The sequence below is a fragment of the Plutella xylostella genome, chromosome 3 (genome assembly GCF_932276165.1).
Source record: "Plutella xylostella chromosome 3, ilPluXylo3.1, whole genome shotgun sequence".
NCBI lineage: Eukaryota > Metazoa > Arthropoda > Insecta > Lepidoptera > Plutellidae > Plutella > Plutella xylostella.
In genome coordinates this window covers 1891283-1906332 of record NC_063983.1, presented here as the reverse complement: position 1 = coordinate 1906332, position 15050 = coordinate 1891283, and the positions used below count along the sequence as shown (strand labels likewise).

Genomic DNA, 15050 nt, shown 5'->3' with positions numbered 1-15050 from the left:
TTTATCTCTTGGGTTTTGATAACGACGATATTTCTTACGAATTTTTTCCTTTTCTGCAAGTAATTTGATTAAAGCTATGCTGAACCAGCTTGGGTACCTACTTTTACGAGGGGTGCGTTTCGGAACATATTTATCAATAATATTTTGAATAATATTGTAGAATACTGAAACCATTTCATTTATATCATTACAGTTATTTAGCTCAGTGTGCCAGTCTATAATACTTAAATCAGATCTTATCTTAGTATAATCAGCCTTATAGTAGTTGTAATCACTACGAACATTTGGACGGAGATACATGATATTTGCTGAAGGAAAAGTTACTAGTAAATTAGGGTGTTTAGGATCAATTTTACTAATAATATCTAAGGGCTTAGAAATAGTGATGTCAGGTAATGTACATAAAGCAAGATCTAAAATACGATCGTCTTTAAGTAGCTTCAATAATAGGAGACATAATAATATACGATTTTTCGGCTTTGTTTTATGACGGATCGCAGTGGATCCGAATTCCCAGTAGCTGCAATGTGACGTTTTGTATTGTGAATCGGGGCTATGATAAAACCGTAACATGTTAATTAAGGCAATGAGAAGATAGTCGGAGATAGGCATGTAGTTAGCCTTGCCAAATGACACAGACCACGCGAAGCTTTTGTTAAAAGAGTCTCTAGAAAGATTCTGAAAGATGCTTGAAAGATATGAAAAGCTGATCTAGAATTTCAATGACAATCATTAGAAAATCAATATATTGAATCATTCTCGTTCAAGAAATACCGATTGAATATTTTCCAAACCGTATTCAATTTACCATACGAACGTCGAACGTTATTTAGATATTTAGTACAGTGTGCAAAAGAAATATGTAAGCACCCCCAGCGTATGACACTTTAATTTTATGTTTTATTGACGGGTGATACTGATACCTGACATCCTAACTAATATTATAAATGGGTAAGTAACTGTGTCTGTCTGTCTGTCTGTCTGTCTGTTACTCTTTCACGCCAAAACTACTGAACGGATTTGAATGAAATTCGGTATACATACGGTCTAGACCCTGGGAAAGAACATAGGCTACTTTTTATCCCGGAATTCCCATGGGAAAACTTTTTAAGGCGAAGCGAAGCGCGCGGGAAGAGCTAGTAAAAAAAAAAACCGACTTCAAAAAACCACTAAAATGTAAGTAATAATTTAAGGTTTACACAAATTATATGTGACAGTACAAATATACCTAAGCAGGAACTGTTCTTTTTTGATGTTGGTGCAGTGACAAAGTAATCTGAAGAAATATGGCACCAACTTCAAAAAAGAACAGTTCCTGGTTTTTTATTTTTTTAAATTATTATTTTATTTTATAGTTTTTAGTTTATTTGCAATAATTTTTAATCAAAAGTAAGATGCAAATGATACCAAAAAGTCCTACTAATCAATACGAATCATTCAAGCCTAAACACGAGGTAGTTGCTATATACCGTTGAGGAGTTCCCTTGACTGCCTTCCGTTTCCATCATCAGATCAGCTCAAGGTCACCATCATATTTTATTGTTATAAGAACTATATTTACGTTCTTAATTTCATTAGAATCGGTTAATATGTGTCCAAAATGGAAATTCATACCCTGTTTTTACCCCTTTACCCACCCTTAGGGATGAGATAAAATTCTGAAAAAAAATGGGACCACCTGGAAGCTCAACCCAATACAACAAAAAAAGAATTTTCAAAATCGGTTCATAAACGGCGGAGTTATCGGTGAACATACATAAAAAATATATAAAAAAAAATATATATCCCGACGAATTGAGAACCTCCTCCTTTTTTTGAAGTCGGTTAATAAAAGAAATTTAACGTATAGAAATTCTTTTTACGAATTGATAAAATATTATTGAATTCATCCGTCCACAAACATAGCATAAAATTTTCATTTTCACCCATTTTCATTCTTTCTATTTCCTATCAATTTGGTTGTCTGGAAGAGATTACTTTTAGTAATAAGGCCGCCGATTGTGCTATTTATTTTCTTTTCATGTTTGTAATACTGTTTCTGTTTGTGTGCAATAAAGAGTATTTTATCTTTATCTTTTATCTTTATAATTGATTGCGCTGGGGTGACATACATATCCCTTTTGCTAACAGTACTCGTATAGAAGCTAGACTGCCATTGGTCGGCCGGGAGGGCGCGGTTGTGACATTAAAGGCTTTCCGTTCACTTGTCATGACATTTACGTAAAGTAAATCTGGCTGCGACCTTAATATAACAGAATAGATAATATTATAGGTTCACCTGTTCAACTATCTATATCCATGTTTGTTTACTCTGCTGGTAATAGAATTCAGTAACCTTAAAGTTATGAACAGAACAGTTGCTTTATTAGCAATCGGGTCGATTGAGGGTGTGAGTACCATTGTACATAGAAGGCATTTTGTATAACAAAATTTATCTTCTTATACACCTTACTTATCAATCCGAAAAAGACACGTATTGTTGCTTGGGTTTGTATGATATGAATTTTCGAATTCTGGTAGAGTTCATTGCCGAAACCAGACATAGTGACAGATAACTAACCCTGGAAAACCACGGGTAAACCTGATGAGGCAAAGCGCAGTCCATAGCTAGTTATATAATGTAGAATACTATAAAACAGAAACACAAGCCGACACGACATCCGAGAGCAATGAGAATATTGAGATAGCCATCGCTCTAGCCCTGGTGCATATTGTAGTTTCCGCTGCAAAGTTTTATTGTCAGTTGACGGCAGCTGCATGCAGAAACGACCAACTAGATACTCATTTGAAGGAAATTTAGATGCAAGGAGAAGGAAACGAAAAAATCATCAAGATATCTTTAGAATCGAGCTAAAAGTAGCCACCTTATTTCAACATCATAACCAAGAAATAGAGAGGTATAATAATATAGTTGGAAACCTTTTGAAAAATCACTGCAAGTAAATCGAAGCCGTGATGCATGCAAAAGACAGACACACAGATGCTAACATACAAACGACAAACGTATAACCAGCAGTTCTAGCCCGAGTTGCTCGCCGTAAAAACGAACAAAACTAGTCTTGAAGCCCGCAAAGAGATGCAAAAAATAGCCCTACTACTTCAAATATGTGCAAAGAAGGGTCTTGCAAATTGACTTCTGCAATTTAGGGGCATTAAACCAGCTCATCGAGGGAACAGGTTTGGTCAGCATGTTGTTTGAAGGCGGTATGCCCTAATAAAGGGCTTGTGACAATGGCTGCATGCTTCGACATGTCCGTTCACTTTTTACAGTCGCCTGTAGTTGTTAATTGAGAGTGCATCTGATCTTCCATGTAGGTATGCCATTCTTCTTTAGTTTTGTTTTATGTGTAGATCTTTTAAAGGTACAACAATGTAGACGGTAAACGACAGCTGAGAAGCTCTGGATAAGATCTTGGGGACACTTAAGATAAAGGCAGTTTTTTCGCCAAGTGTGTATTCAGAGTGTATTCTTTTAATCTTGGATACTTAATACTGGTATTAATTAATATTTCACATTATAAACTTTACACTTTACTTTTAATTGTGTTTGTCACCGTGGTGAATGGAAGGGATTTTTTGACCGAAACCCCGTATTATTGAACCGTTTTGATGAAGTTCTAAAACTACGAACAAAACAGGGATTAGCTACTCCGGACTCCGAAGTTATGCCACGTTAGTAAATAGGTAAGGCAGTAAACATTTCAGGCAGTTTCTGTTGCAAATAGAAAAGCTAGTTTCTGGAGTGTAACCTTGTGTAACATTTACGCTGACTCTAAACCGTGGACCACTTTAATCCCATTTTATAGTAGCACCAGCCTGCTAGTGTGGTACTAAAACTAGACTGGGAATAAGAAAGCGCTATAAACTCACAATACAGTAGCCGGCAGAAACTTTACTGTAGAAACTTTGAAGAATAAAAAACATATGAAATTGGTACTGAAGATTTCCACCTCAGTGATATTATGTTGTAGATAAATAATATACGGGAACTATATTTCTTGCCAGCAAAGTTTATTTTTGTCATCAACTTGTATCAGCAAATTAATAGATCAACCGCAACAATATATTTTTGTCCTCAAATAAATAAAAAGTGTCCTCTGGTATGAATCAGCAAATAATATCAATACAAAAATCTAAAATAATAGATGGATTGCCAAAAAATTTGAGTTCATTACATAAATAAAAACTTTGTATGCAGAATATTATTTTTGCTCCTCAAATAATAACTGCGCCCGCAGAATAGTAGATTTGCCAGCAAATATATTGACTCTAGGTCGCATGTTGCGATTTCTTTTTAATTCATATTTTATCAGCATTGCAGTAGTTACATTATGATTGGTCCAGTTATTAAAACATTATAATTCGTTAGCAATTTAATACATGAGTTTACAAATTAGCGGAGACGGTGCTATGGAGAGAGCTATGCTTGGAGTTTCTCTGATGGATCGTATCAGAAATGAGATTATCCGTCAGAGGACCAAGGTTACCGACATACTTAGCTGTCAAAATATGCAAGCTGAAGAGGCAGTGGGCTGGTCATATCTGCCGAAGAACCGATAACCGTCGGGGTAGACGAGTTCTCGAGTCGAGACCACGAACAGGCAAACGGAGCGTGGGACGCCCTCCTGCCCGCTGGACTGACGATCTTAGGCGGATAGCCGGTAGTGGTTGGATGAGGAAGGCAGAGGACCGAATGTTGTGGCACTCCTTGGGAGCGGATCTATCTCCACCAGTGGATGATTATTGGCTGATGATGATGATGATGAACAGAGGAAGTTTAAGTTTTAATTACAATAAGATTGCTTTTGATTAGAAGAAGATTAAGGTTTAAGTTATAATTAGAAGAAGGTTGTTTATGTTGTTTTTAATTAAGAATATTGATGATTTAAACTTAATTTTTTGTTTCATTTTTATTTTATTTTATTTTCTTTATTTTGGCTACAAACAGTCATTACAAGACATATACTATGCTAGTTATCTCTAATAAACTATTACAGACCAAAAAGAGCCGAATATTCATTACTAAATAGTCTTTCATTTAGAGCATTTAGGGTTACTTAAGTAAGTACATAATTTATCAGACAGTTAAGCTAAACAGTATGTCGTTCATTAGCTTTACTATAAAAGAAAAATGTTCAAGTGTACATAGTTATACATTCTTATACATAATTATGCTTAATATATTAGGAGGGTAGTATACAAAAATACGACTAAGTATATCAGGCCCGGTAACCGGTTACAACTAACACCGGAGCGTGCATACCTACTAAGACAATGTATGTATAGCCAGTTAGTACATGGTATTGTATATAATTATTATTTATTTTACCACAAAGTTATAGGAACTTTACTATGACGGTTAAAGCCGTGCGATACAAATCTTACACACAATGCGTGATATAAATCTTATTAGTTCCATTTTAAAGTAAAGTTTGAAAGTACTTGGGCAATTACAAACCTAAAGTCTTTGTTAGCAACTAGCTATAAGAATACTAGTAGATAATTATAATCTTGAGTAGGTATGTAGGTATATGAAAGATACTCATATTGAAAAGGCAGACATAACGTTATCTATTCTCAATAACGATAGTAAAGCAAGTAGGTAGCTAAGTGACAAACAATAGTTAGTTCATAAAGAGAATAAGATGAAAGATACAAGCAATTCTAACCTTTAGCAACATACAATAATGATTAAATTAGTCAGTATGTGATGAGTTCTTTATGAGGTAGAATTAAAGTTACTAGGTTGTAGGTTGGTGTAATTTATTATATGTATGCAGAGTAATTTAAGTGTAAGTTTTATGTCCATAACGTATTAATAGGTAACACAAAAAATTATGAGGATTCTATGAACTCAAATAGGTACATATATTTATACTATGGTTTTACCTACAACTTTTCTGTGTCTGCTTCGTCTGAATGGGCACGATTATAATAATTATCATTACTTACAACCTTACAAGTATGAAAGTAGGTACAATATATTTTAACAGGTAGGTACAGTTACAGTTAACAGTTGAAACAGATTTGTGTTATTTTCTTTTTTGTTGAGGAATGAAGGCAGGTAATTAGTAAATACCTATTGAAGGTAACCCTGTTTGACCCTACGATTCAATATAAATAATTATAGTCTTGGGTTCGGTATTTAAGAATAAGTAAACCATCAAACAGGGTGTTCAGGTATTAATGAAAAATTACATTTTGTACTTTGTAAGTTGTCCTGTCTGACCCTACGATTATTACTAAGTTCTAATCTTGGGATCGGTAAGGTAAGCCATCAAACAGGATATACTTAATTAAATAGACTCGATTCAATTTTTGTATTTACCTATGTAGTAAGTGAATAATAAAAGGTACATAAACAAAGTAAATGGCACTACAAATACATAGTAGGGAAGTTATTAGGATCCTATGCAGCTTTTATTACACAATTAACACATAAGTAATGTTATATAGTTAGGTACATTTAAGAGGTTACGGTATAATTTTTGTTACATAATAGCATGTATAGTTTATGCTTGAAGCTTTGTAAGGACACATTGAAGAGGTCTAAATCTAAGAATTGTTTATTGTAGGTATTTAGTGATCTCGGTATAAAGTGATTAAGAGTGTAGTTTTTGGTGAAGCGAGGTGGCTCAAACAGGTTCAGGGCACGAGAGGACCTGGCAGGCACTCGTCTACGGGCAACAAAGGTAACTTTGGATAATAGTGTTGGGGAATCAATCATATTGTTCAGTATTTTGTATAGATAAGCTAAATCAAATTGTACACGGCGGTTTTTTAAAGAAAGTAGGTTGTATTTTTTAAGTGAGCATTCGTAGGATATATTATTTATATTGTTACGATAATTAAGAATTTTAATAAACTTTTTTTGAACTTTTTCGATTCGTTGTATGTGTACATCATAATTTGGACTCCAAATTATACAGCTAAAATCTAGTAATGATCTAACGTAGGCAAAATAAAGAATTTTCAATGTGTCAGTACTACGAAAGGCTTTACTTATTCTGTTAATAAATGCTAGACTGTTTAATGCTCGTTGTATAATTGAGTCTATGTGAGAGTTAAAAGATAGTTTACTGTCCATAGTTATTCCTAAGTCCCTAATAGTGTTGACGCGTCTCAGCGTTAGGTTGTGTATCTTATATTCGAAATTTATAACATTTCTTTTTCGAGTATAAGTCATTATGCAGCATTTTTCAGCATTTAAAAATAGCTGATTACTAGAGCAATATTTTGTAAGAACTGTGAGATCTGATTGCAAATGATGGCAGTCTTCGACATTTTTGATAGCTCTGAATATCTTTGTGTCATCTGCATATAGTAAAAAATTTGTGTCACTCAGACTGTCGCCTAAATCATTAATATACAGCAAAAATAATAGGGGCCCTAAGTGTGACCCCTGCGGAATTCCAGAGGGCACATTCAGGAAGCCTGAGCAGTACCCCTTCATATAAACAGCCTGTGACCGATTACGAACATACGAATCTATCCACCTGAGGAGGCTGCCATGTACACCGGCCATTGAAAGTTTATCTAACAGATAGTTATGATTGATTTTGTCGAACGCTTTCGAGTAGTCGGTGTACACGACATCAACCTGCAGGTTATCTTCCATTGCATTACAGAGGAAATCAGTGAAGGTAACCATATTTGATTCTACGCTACGTGATTTCATGAAGCCGTGCTGCCTATCTGTGATGTGGCTACGGACAGAGTAAGAAATTTGAGATGTTACGATTTTTTCTAATATCTTTCCAAATATACTCAATTTGGAAATGGGTCGGTATTCGGTTACAACACTTCTATTTTTATTTTTCGGGATGGGAGTTATCAACGCTACTTTCCATCGGCTAGGGAAAACACCACTAGCGGTAGAAGCTGTGTATATTAAAGTAATTGGTGTAAGAAGCTCCTTGGCACATTTAGATATAAGAATGGGAGGGATTTCGTCAAAACCTGCACCCTTGTGTATGTTTACAGATTGTAGTTCTTTGAGTATTAACTTCGAGTCCAACTCGACCGAGCTTAGGTTCACAACGGAAACGCCAGGGTTCGCTTGCTCTGCCGAGCTCGATGAGTTAGGGGTTGAGATAAATACACTGTGAAAATAAGTATTAAAGGCTTCACATATTTCATCACCGCTGCTTAAATATTTGCCTTGATAAATCATTCTATCTGGAATTGAATCATTGGCTTTTTTTGCATGGACGTATGTCCAAAAGTATTTTGGGTTAATTTTAATATTTTCTTCTACAAAGTCAATGTAATTTATATGGCATTCGCGTTCCATTTTATGAAACCTAGATCTAAGAGTTGAATATTTTTGATAATCAGTGTGGTTACCATAAGTTTTCCATTTTTTATGCAGTTTACGTTTTTCGTTTGATAATTTAATTAGTGGTACTGTGTACCAGGGAGGATGTTTAGTTTTGCTGGAGATGGAACGAGTAGGAACATATTTATTTATAATGTTATTAAGGGCATTATAGAAAAAATCTGTCATCTGATCTACATCTTTTATGTGAGAAAAAATACTAATCCAATTTATAGAATCGAGTTCATTTTTTATGGCTTCAAAGTTAGCTTTGTAGTAGATTTTCTTAGTATAAGTTTTATTTTTTAGTGGACTGGGTAGCGAGAGTTTTAGGTTTATTTCAACAGCTTTGTGATGAGGATCCTCCGGAACTATAGGATTAGAGCAAGATGTAATAGTACATTCCCGATTACTAAAAATTAAATCAAGTAGGCGGTTATTAGCGTTAAATTCGGAATTAAATTGGGAAAGCAACGAGTAGTTCATAAAGTCCGCTGTTAATATAGCACACATATCATTTTGAGTTTTAATATTCATACTACAAATCTCCCCGTCATAATACCAGATAGCTTTTGAAACATTAAAATCACCCAGAATTATAAAGATATCGTTTGGATTTGCGTTGAGTAAATCAGACACTCTGTCATAGAAATTGGAGAGTAGGTGATGATGGTTTAAGCCATGTGGAATATAGGTGCAAGCTATGTGTAAAAAAGCGGAAGAGCTATGAGTAGGAGAAGCGTCGCCGGCGGCGGAGGAGGCGGCAGGGGAGGCGGTGGAGGCGCGCGCGCGCAGCGGCACGCTCACCCACAGCTCGTCGTTCATTTAAATATTAAACATAACATCGAGTTATGTGGACATATCTATTAAAATATATACATAAATGTTAACTTGCCACTTGATCATAAATCCCGGCAATTTTAAGTGATTAATTGTTGAATTGATTTAAAATTGTTTGGGGGCAAAAATTTGCTGGCAAATCTACTATTTTGCCTTCAAACCTATTATTTAGCAAATTCAAAACGGATTTAATTGGCGATCGTTTAAATGACACCCATAATATACTAGTATCTAATATGGTGAGTTCTCACTGGTCCGAAGTTCTAAGAAGCCGCCTCGGTGTACGGTACCCCTAATTACGCGATATGCTGGTGCATATAGAAATCCTGTTACATGCAAGTATTTACTAGAAACCTGCCGAGGAATAATCAGATAGTATCTGTTCTAGATCGGAACCAGTATGCAAGACATACGAGACGGGAGTCGGGACCCTCGTTAGTGTGGGTTGGCTGCGGGCTTCGTAGGTATTAGCATGGTTCATGTTTTGATGACTTTGTTAGGTTCGTTAAGTTATAGAGATGTCTAATCTTGGTATGTTAATAACTTCTGACATCGATATTTAACCAATTAAAGGAGGGGAAACTTTAGGAGTAATTTATTAATTAAATTCGATGACTTGGTGATGATCTGTTCTTACTTAATCTTTTAATGCCAGAACTGAGTTGTGATAAATTTATCAGCTTCAATTGCATAACCATAGGCTCTTCGTAGAGATAACATTATTTGGTGGAGAATTCGCGTTATTAATTGCATTTCGATAAGAAGCCAAGAAATTAAATTGTGTTCTCAAGGACGTCAGATGATAACTGACCTAGCTTAATTAAATCAGCACTGGCAAAATGCACATTAAAACATCTTTCACTACCATATAACTACTCTCGAACTAGTGTACACACACAAGAATCTAACTTGAATGGTTTTGGAAATAAGAATTCAATACAGGTGGCCGATAGTGGCTAAAGGGGGGAAGGTGTTGGGTGTAGTGCCTTGGGTCTAGGCTTATGGACGATTACGGGCTTAAGACTATGATAGACCATAAATAGGTACCTAGGTAATAAGCTTCTAAGCCAAAAAACTTTCATTAAATAATCAATTTCTACCGCTCCAAATGCTTTTTTCCCCTATAGATCTTTTCCCACGCAGTCATTGGGGTGAAGCGTCAATCAAAGGGTTGACGAGACTAATCGAAAGGGTCACACGTGCTACGTACCGTGACCCCACCGTGACCCCTCGGCCGGGAGACGAGGGGGCACCCTCGTAATTAAGATTACAAATGAAACTCAAATTAGTGGCTGGATGATGGTGAGTGAAATATTTAATTCATGCGTTCGCTAGAATCAGTCATTCATTGATAGTGTGGTAAAGTTTCAGATCTGTTTATAGTTTTGTGTGATCATGGGTCATCTGGTAGGTAGGGTTATTGGGGGCGGGTGAGTTCTTATAAGAAAGAAGAAACCAGTAAGAACTACATTACAAGAATTGTGTATTCTTTAAGCGCTGCAGCAAAGGGCACCCCGAAAGACGCGAAAGGCCAAGAGAGCCATCGACATGGACGTTTCAGAGCTTGATTGAGATCAAGCTCTTCGGCCCTTTGCTCCCTAGCGAAAGTTGGGAATAAGCCAAGCCTGTCCTCTGGTTGAGGAGTTTATGATTGTGGTGGAAGTAACTGACCTGTTTCCTCTTGAGCGGCTTGAGGTGCGTGTCGTGTGCCAGCGGCGGCGGCGGCGCGGCGTCCGCCTCGGCCAGCGCGTCCAGCAGCGCGGAGCAGCGCGCGCGCTCCGGCTCGTCCTCCGGCAGCAGCAGCAGCCGCCGCCAGCGCGCCGAGTCGAAGCCCCAGTGGCACGTGCGGTGCTCGGCCCCGTGCGAGTGCGACACGAAGCGGCGCGGCGCGAACACCCCGCGGCACTCCGCGCACTGCACCAGCCGCAGCTCCGCCGAGCACACGCCGCGCGCGCCGCCGAAGCACTCGTGGTACACGCGGAAGCCGGCCAGCCTCGCCCCCGCGCCCCCCGCGCCCGCCCCCGCCGCGCCCGGCAGCAGCGCCGCGCACAGCCGCTCCGCGTCCGTCTGCGTGATCAGCCCGCACGACGGCGCCGACCGCGGCAGCACGCCCGTCGACTTGAGCTCGTGCAGCTGCTCGCCCGTGCAGCGCGAGCAGTAGATCTGCAGCTCGTCGCACACGCGGTTGATCTGCTCCAGGCTGAAGTCCGTGAGCACGCTGGTGAGGATCTGCGGCAGGCACAGGCGCCGCTCGCCGCCCACGCAGAAGCAGGAGATGGCCTCGCCCTCGAGCAGCGTCTCCCCGCGCTCGCCGCGGTGCGGGTCGGCGGCCAGCAGCAGCGGCGCGGCGGCGGGCGCGGGGGCGGCCGGGGCGGGGGCGGGGGCCGGGGCGGGGACGGGGCCGGGGCGCGCCCCCGCCGGGCCCTGCAGCGAGCGCGGCGCCGACGCCTGGTAAGTCTTCAGCACGCTGCTGATGTGCGGCGCGAGCGCGTCCATGGCTGCGGCGACACTAGGTGCGCGCGCCGCCACCCCGCCGGCGGCTCATGCCCGGCCGACGCGCCCCGCGCCCGCACCCGTGCGAAAATACACGAATAACCGCCGCCACTGGCACGGATCTCATCAACTTTCACTGCACTCCGATTGGAATATTAAATTCCTGAACACTTCCCGTGGAGCGGGCACACTTTTCGGGCTCGGATGGCACGGAATTCCTCTGCTGAAGTGTACGTGGAGAGGAGGCTCGCGCGCCCGCGACCGGTTGCAGTCAGCGCCGCAGACGGATGGCTCGGCTACTGGAGAGTCTAGCCGGCGCCCCGCCCCGCGCCCCGCGCCCCGCGCCGCCGCCGCCGCCGCCGACGTCACGTGACCGACCTTCCCGTCAAAATATCCAGAATGGCGACGCAGCGCGGCAAAGATTATGAGATTTTTACATAGGACATGTCTCTTGAGAGAATAAAATCAATAAACATAATTAAATAACAACACCATATAGTCCTTTGGTTGCAATAAGGGGATAGACCGATTGCCATCTTACTGATTATTTTATATTGTCTTTTTGTAGGTACCTATCATCATCATTGGAAATATTCTTGTTGATTTAATTCCTGAATGTTGCTATAATCTCTCCTTGTTATGTATTAGTAACACTAATTGCTATTATGTATTTAACAATCATATTTCAATTTGAATATACATGGTGCAACTGGAAAACGAAAATCAATACAGCTGTTACAATTTGCAAGCTGAAGTGATGGTGGATAATCATACAGAGATAATAAGACTAATTTATGTAATTTAATAGGTACTTATGTAGAATTTTAATTGTATACCTAACCTAATACCTAACTTTACAATTTGTATGTGATGAGAGTGATGTCTCACATTTGTTTCATGACGTTTCCGATTAATATATCTAACCATTATTTGAGAAACTTTACTTCAAATCCCAATGTATGTACTAGCCTGTAAAAATATACCTATTTTTTTCTCTTATTAAATAACAGGCTTTAAAGCTTTCATTGAATACTGAAACTTTCTAGAAATCGTCTATAATTCGCATCAATGAGGTAAATCGCTGAGAAAAGTAGTAAAAAGCTTCAAAATTATTTATATTTTGTGTTAATCCATCGTCATCTAAGAAGCTTAATGACAAAAGGTATAGACCCAACATTGAGCTATCACCTCTGCGCCCACTTTATCTTTGGTGCCGCGACACGCGCGGGGCGGGCGCGGGCGCGGAGGGGGCGCCGCGGCGCGGGGCGCGGGGCGGGAGGCAGCTGCGTCTACTGTGTCCGGCTAGCGGCGTGAAAACTGCTTTTATCACGAGCGCAAACAACTGACTTACCACACCAATTTCTACCCTAACACTAGGCCGTTTAGTTCTAAAACGGATCGTGAGAAGTATTTATTGTTTTTATGACAAATCCTCACTTGCCACGGCAATATCGATCGTATTGTCCTGCTATTAGAGTGCTAGCGATCACAATTAGTTTCTTGTACACGTATCGCGTACGAATCAAGCCTTGTGTTTTGTAATAGTCTGCTTATTACTAGTCGCCAGACCACCTGTCAGGGCGAGACACTCATCGGCACATGCACACTGCAGACTCCTTGTAATTGATAGAGCCTTCAATAAAACCGCGGTGGTAATTTGAATTAAACTTAGCCAGGTGCAGCGCGGGCAAAGACCTTTGCTTGCATCCATTTACCTTTAACGATAAAACACTACATTAGTAGTTTAATTAGGTAGACCTAGGTAAGGTGTCTTATCGCTGTAGTTAAGTCCTATCCTATACTATCCAATGACTTGACAACTATGACCTACCTACCTACCCAGTAACAACACTACCCACCGATTCTTCTAGGTAATTAAGGTACCTATACTATACAAGGTATTTTGATAGGTACCTAAGTTTAGTTAAAACCTAGACGGAATAAGGAACATAATAATTATTAGGAGTAACATAGCCTAAACGCATTTTTTATTTATTTAAAAAAATCACAGCAACGGCGGCCATCTATTGGACCATTTTGGAACTTTCAGAACATCTCTCATCGGAAATATTTTAGTCATTGTGAAAATATTTATTCGAATCTCAACGTTGGATAAAACATTTTGCTTGATCATCAAGTGTTGTACTATGTTGCGTTGCAGACAAATATATTATTATTATTTTTTCTATAAATCGAATAACCTAAAATATTTTTAGTTAACCATCTTCTTGGTAGTAAATCCAAGGCACACTTTTTTATTTTCGTTATCTTGCTACTATTCTGATTTGTCATACCAATAAATAAATTAAACACAGTTTCTTAAAGTTTACAGTCCAATGTAGGTTGTTGCCGTAGCCGTTAGACGTGGTTCTCCTCAAAAGACTAAAAATTCAGACACATGAAATCCACAATCCACGTTCGAATAATATTTTAGCGATTTATTCAATCATTCGAACGCTGGACGAATGTATTGGACATCACTGATTTTTATTGTCATGCGCTTGTCATCTCTCCTGTCATGATCTGTCAAATCTGTCAAAAACTGGTCAATCTAAAAATGTCGTGCTTTATTTTATAACTTAGATTCGATTAATAAATCAACTGTTTGTGTGACCTTTATCCTATCAATATAATAATATTTTCGGAACTTGCTTATAATAGCAAAACTCATTAGAACAAATTCATTTGGCGTGTAGCCCTCATGTAAGTAACATGTTGCAGACTGGGCGTTGTAGGCACAGGATAAAAAGAGAATTAATCGTAAATAAACATGTATCTAGTGATTGGCCTTGGAAATTTCTTCTTTATTTAATATTCTTCGTTGTTTTTAACAGTTTGGATGGATCCTTGGGGTAACAATACTGAGAAATCTGCCGTTGCTGATCCGAAGTTTGAAGACGATTTTAGCCCTGAGAGTTCCTTCGCGAAGTTGTCCGACTCTGCCGAGTACCTCGCCGCATTGGGTAAGATTTTCCATTTAATAATACCAGTTTTATAATATGTTGAATTGTCTAATTAGGTTGCCGAAAGATTGAAGAAATGTGTGGTTGTGGTCAAGTGTCCAGTTTCATTGCGGTATACGTATGCGCTTTCGTGCAACATGACACTAGCCGTGTGGGCACAATGTGCTCTACTTTAGGTTCAGTTATTTGTCGACTCAGTTATTGCAAAGTTGGTTGTCACCAATTACCTAGCTCCACCATAATTAACATTTTTAAATCACTGTTTTACAGAGCGCAAGCTGAAATCAGTCCGATCGAAGAACAAGGTGTTGGACAATCTCTCTGCGTACCGCGCGGACTGCATCGAGCGGTTGATGCGAGACGGCTGCGACCTGGACCCCGTCATCGGCGATACAGAGTCTGAGAAACTACTTCAAGAATAACTCCACTTAACGTTT

General features: G+C 39.3%; 2 protein-coding genes across 3 annotated transcripts in view; one reads left to right on the top strand and one right to left on the bottom strand.

Annotated features, from left to right (window-relative positions):
- The window catches only part of LOC119693441 (ski oncogene), a 54607-nt gene extending 42580 nt beyond the window's left edge, over window positions 1-12027 (bottom strand). The window contains exon 1 of the mRNA XM_038116859.2: window positions 10829-12027. Within this exon, the coding sequence (XP_037972787.2) occupies window positions 10829-11653 (825 nt within the window). The 5' untranslated portion in view covers window positions 11654-12027. The remainder of the gene's footprint in view (window positions 1-10828) is intronic.
- Window positions 12028-14171: 2144 nt separating this feature from the next.
- On the top strand, window positions 14172-15035 carry LOC105391658. 2 transcript variants are annotated; one of them, XM_038117042.2, is made up of 3 exons: window positions 14172-14385; window positions 14485-14613; window positions 14884-15035. In XM_038117042.2, the coding sequence occupies exons 2-3, from the start codon at window positions 14490-14492 to the stop codon at window positions 15033-15035; spliced, it is 276 nt and encodes a 91-aa protein (XP_037972970.2). In that variant the 5' UTR covers window positions 14172-14385; window positions 14485-14489. The 2 variants fall into 2 exon arrangements, with proteins under 2 accessions (XP_037972970.2, XP_011561477.3); XM_011563175.3 differs by having other exon boundaries at window positions 14173-14353.
- Window positions 15036-15050: the final 15 nt, after the last annotated feature.

Excerpts from the sequence above, each read along its gene's own strand:
- LOC105391658 (XM_038117042.2), top strand. The coding sequence starts at position 14,490 with ATGGATCCTTGGGGTAACAATACTGAGAAATCTGCCGTTGCTGATCCG. Across the intron at positions 14,614-14,883 it reads CGAGTACCTCGCCGCATTGG|AGCGCAAGCTGAAATCAGTC; the intron begins GTAAGATTTTCC and ends ACTGTTTTACAG.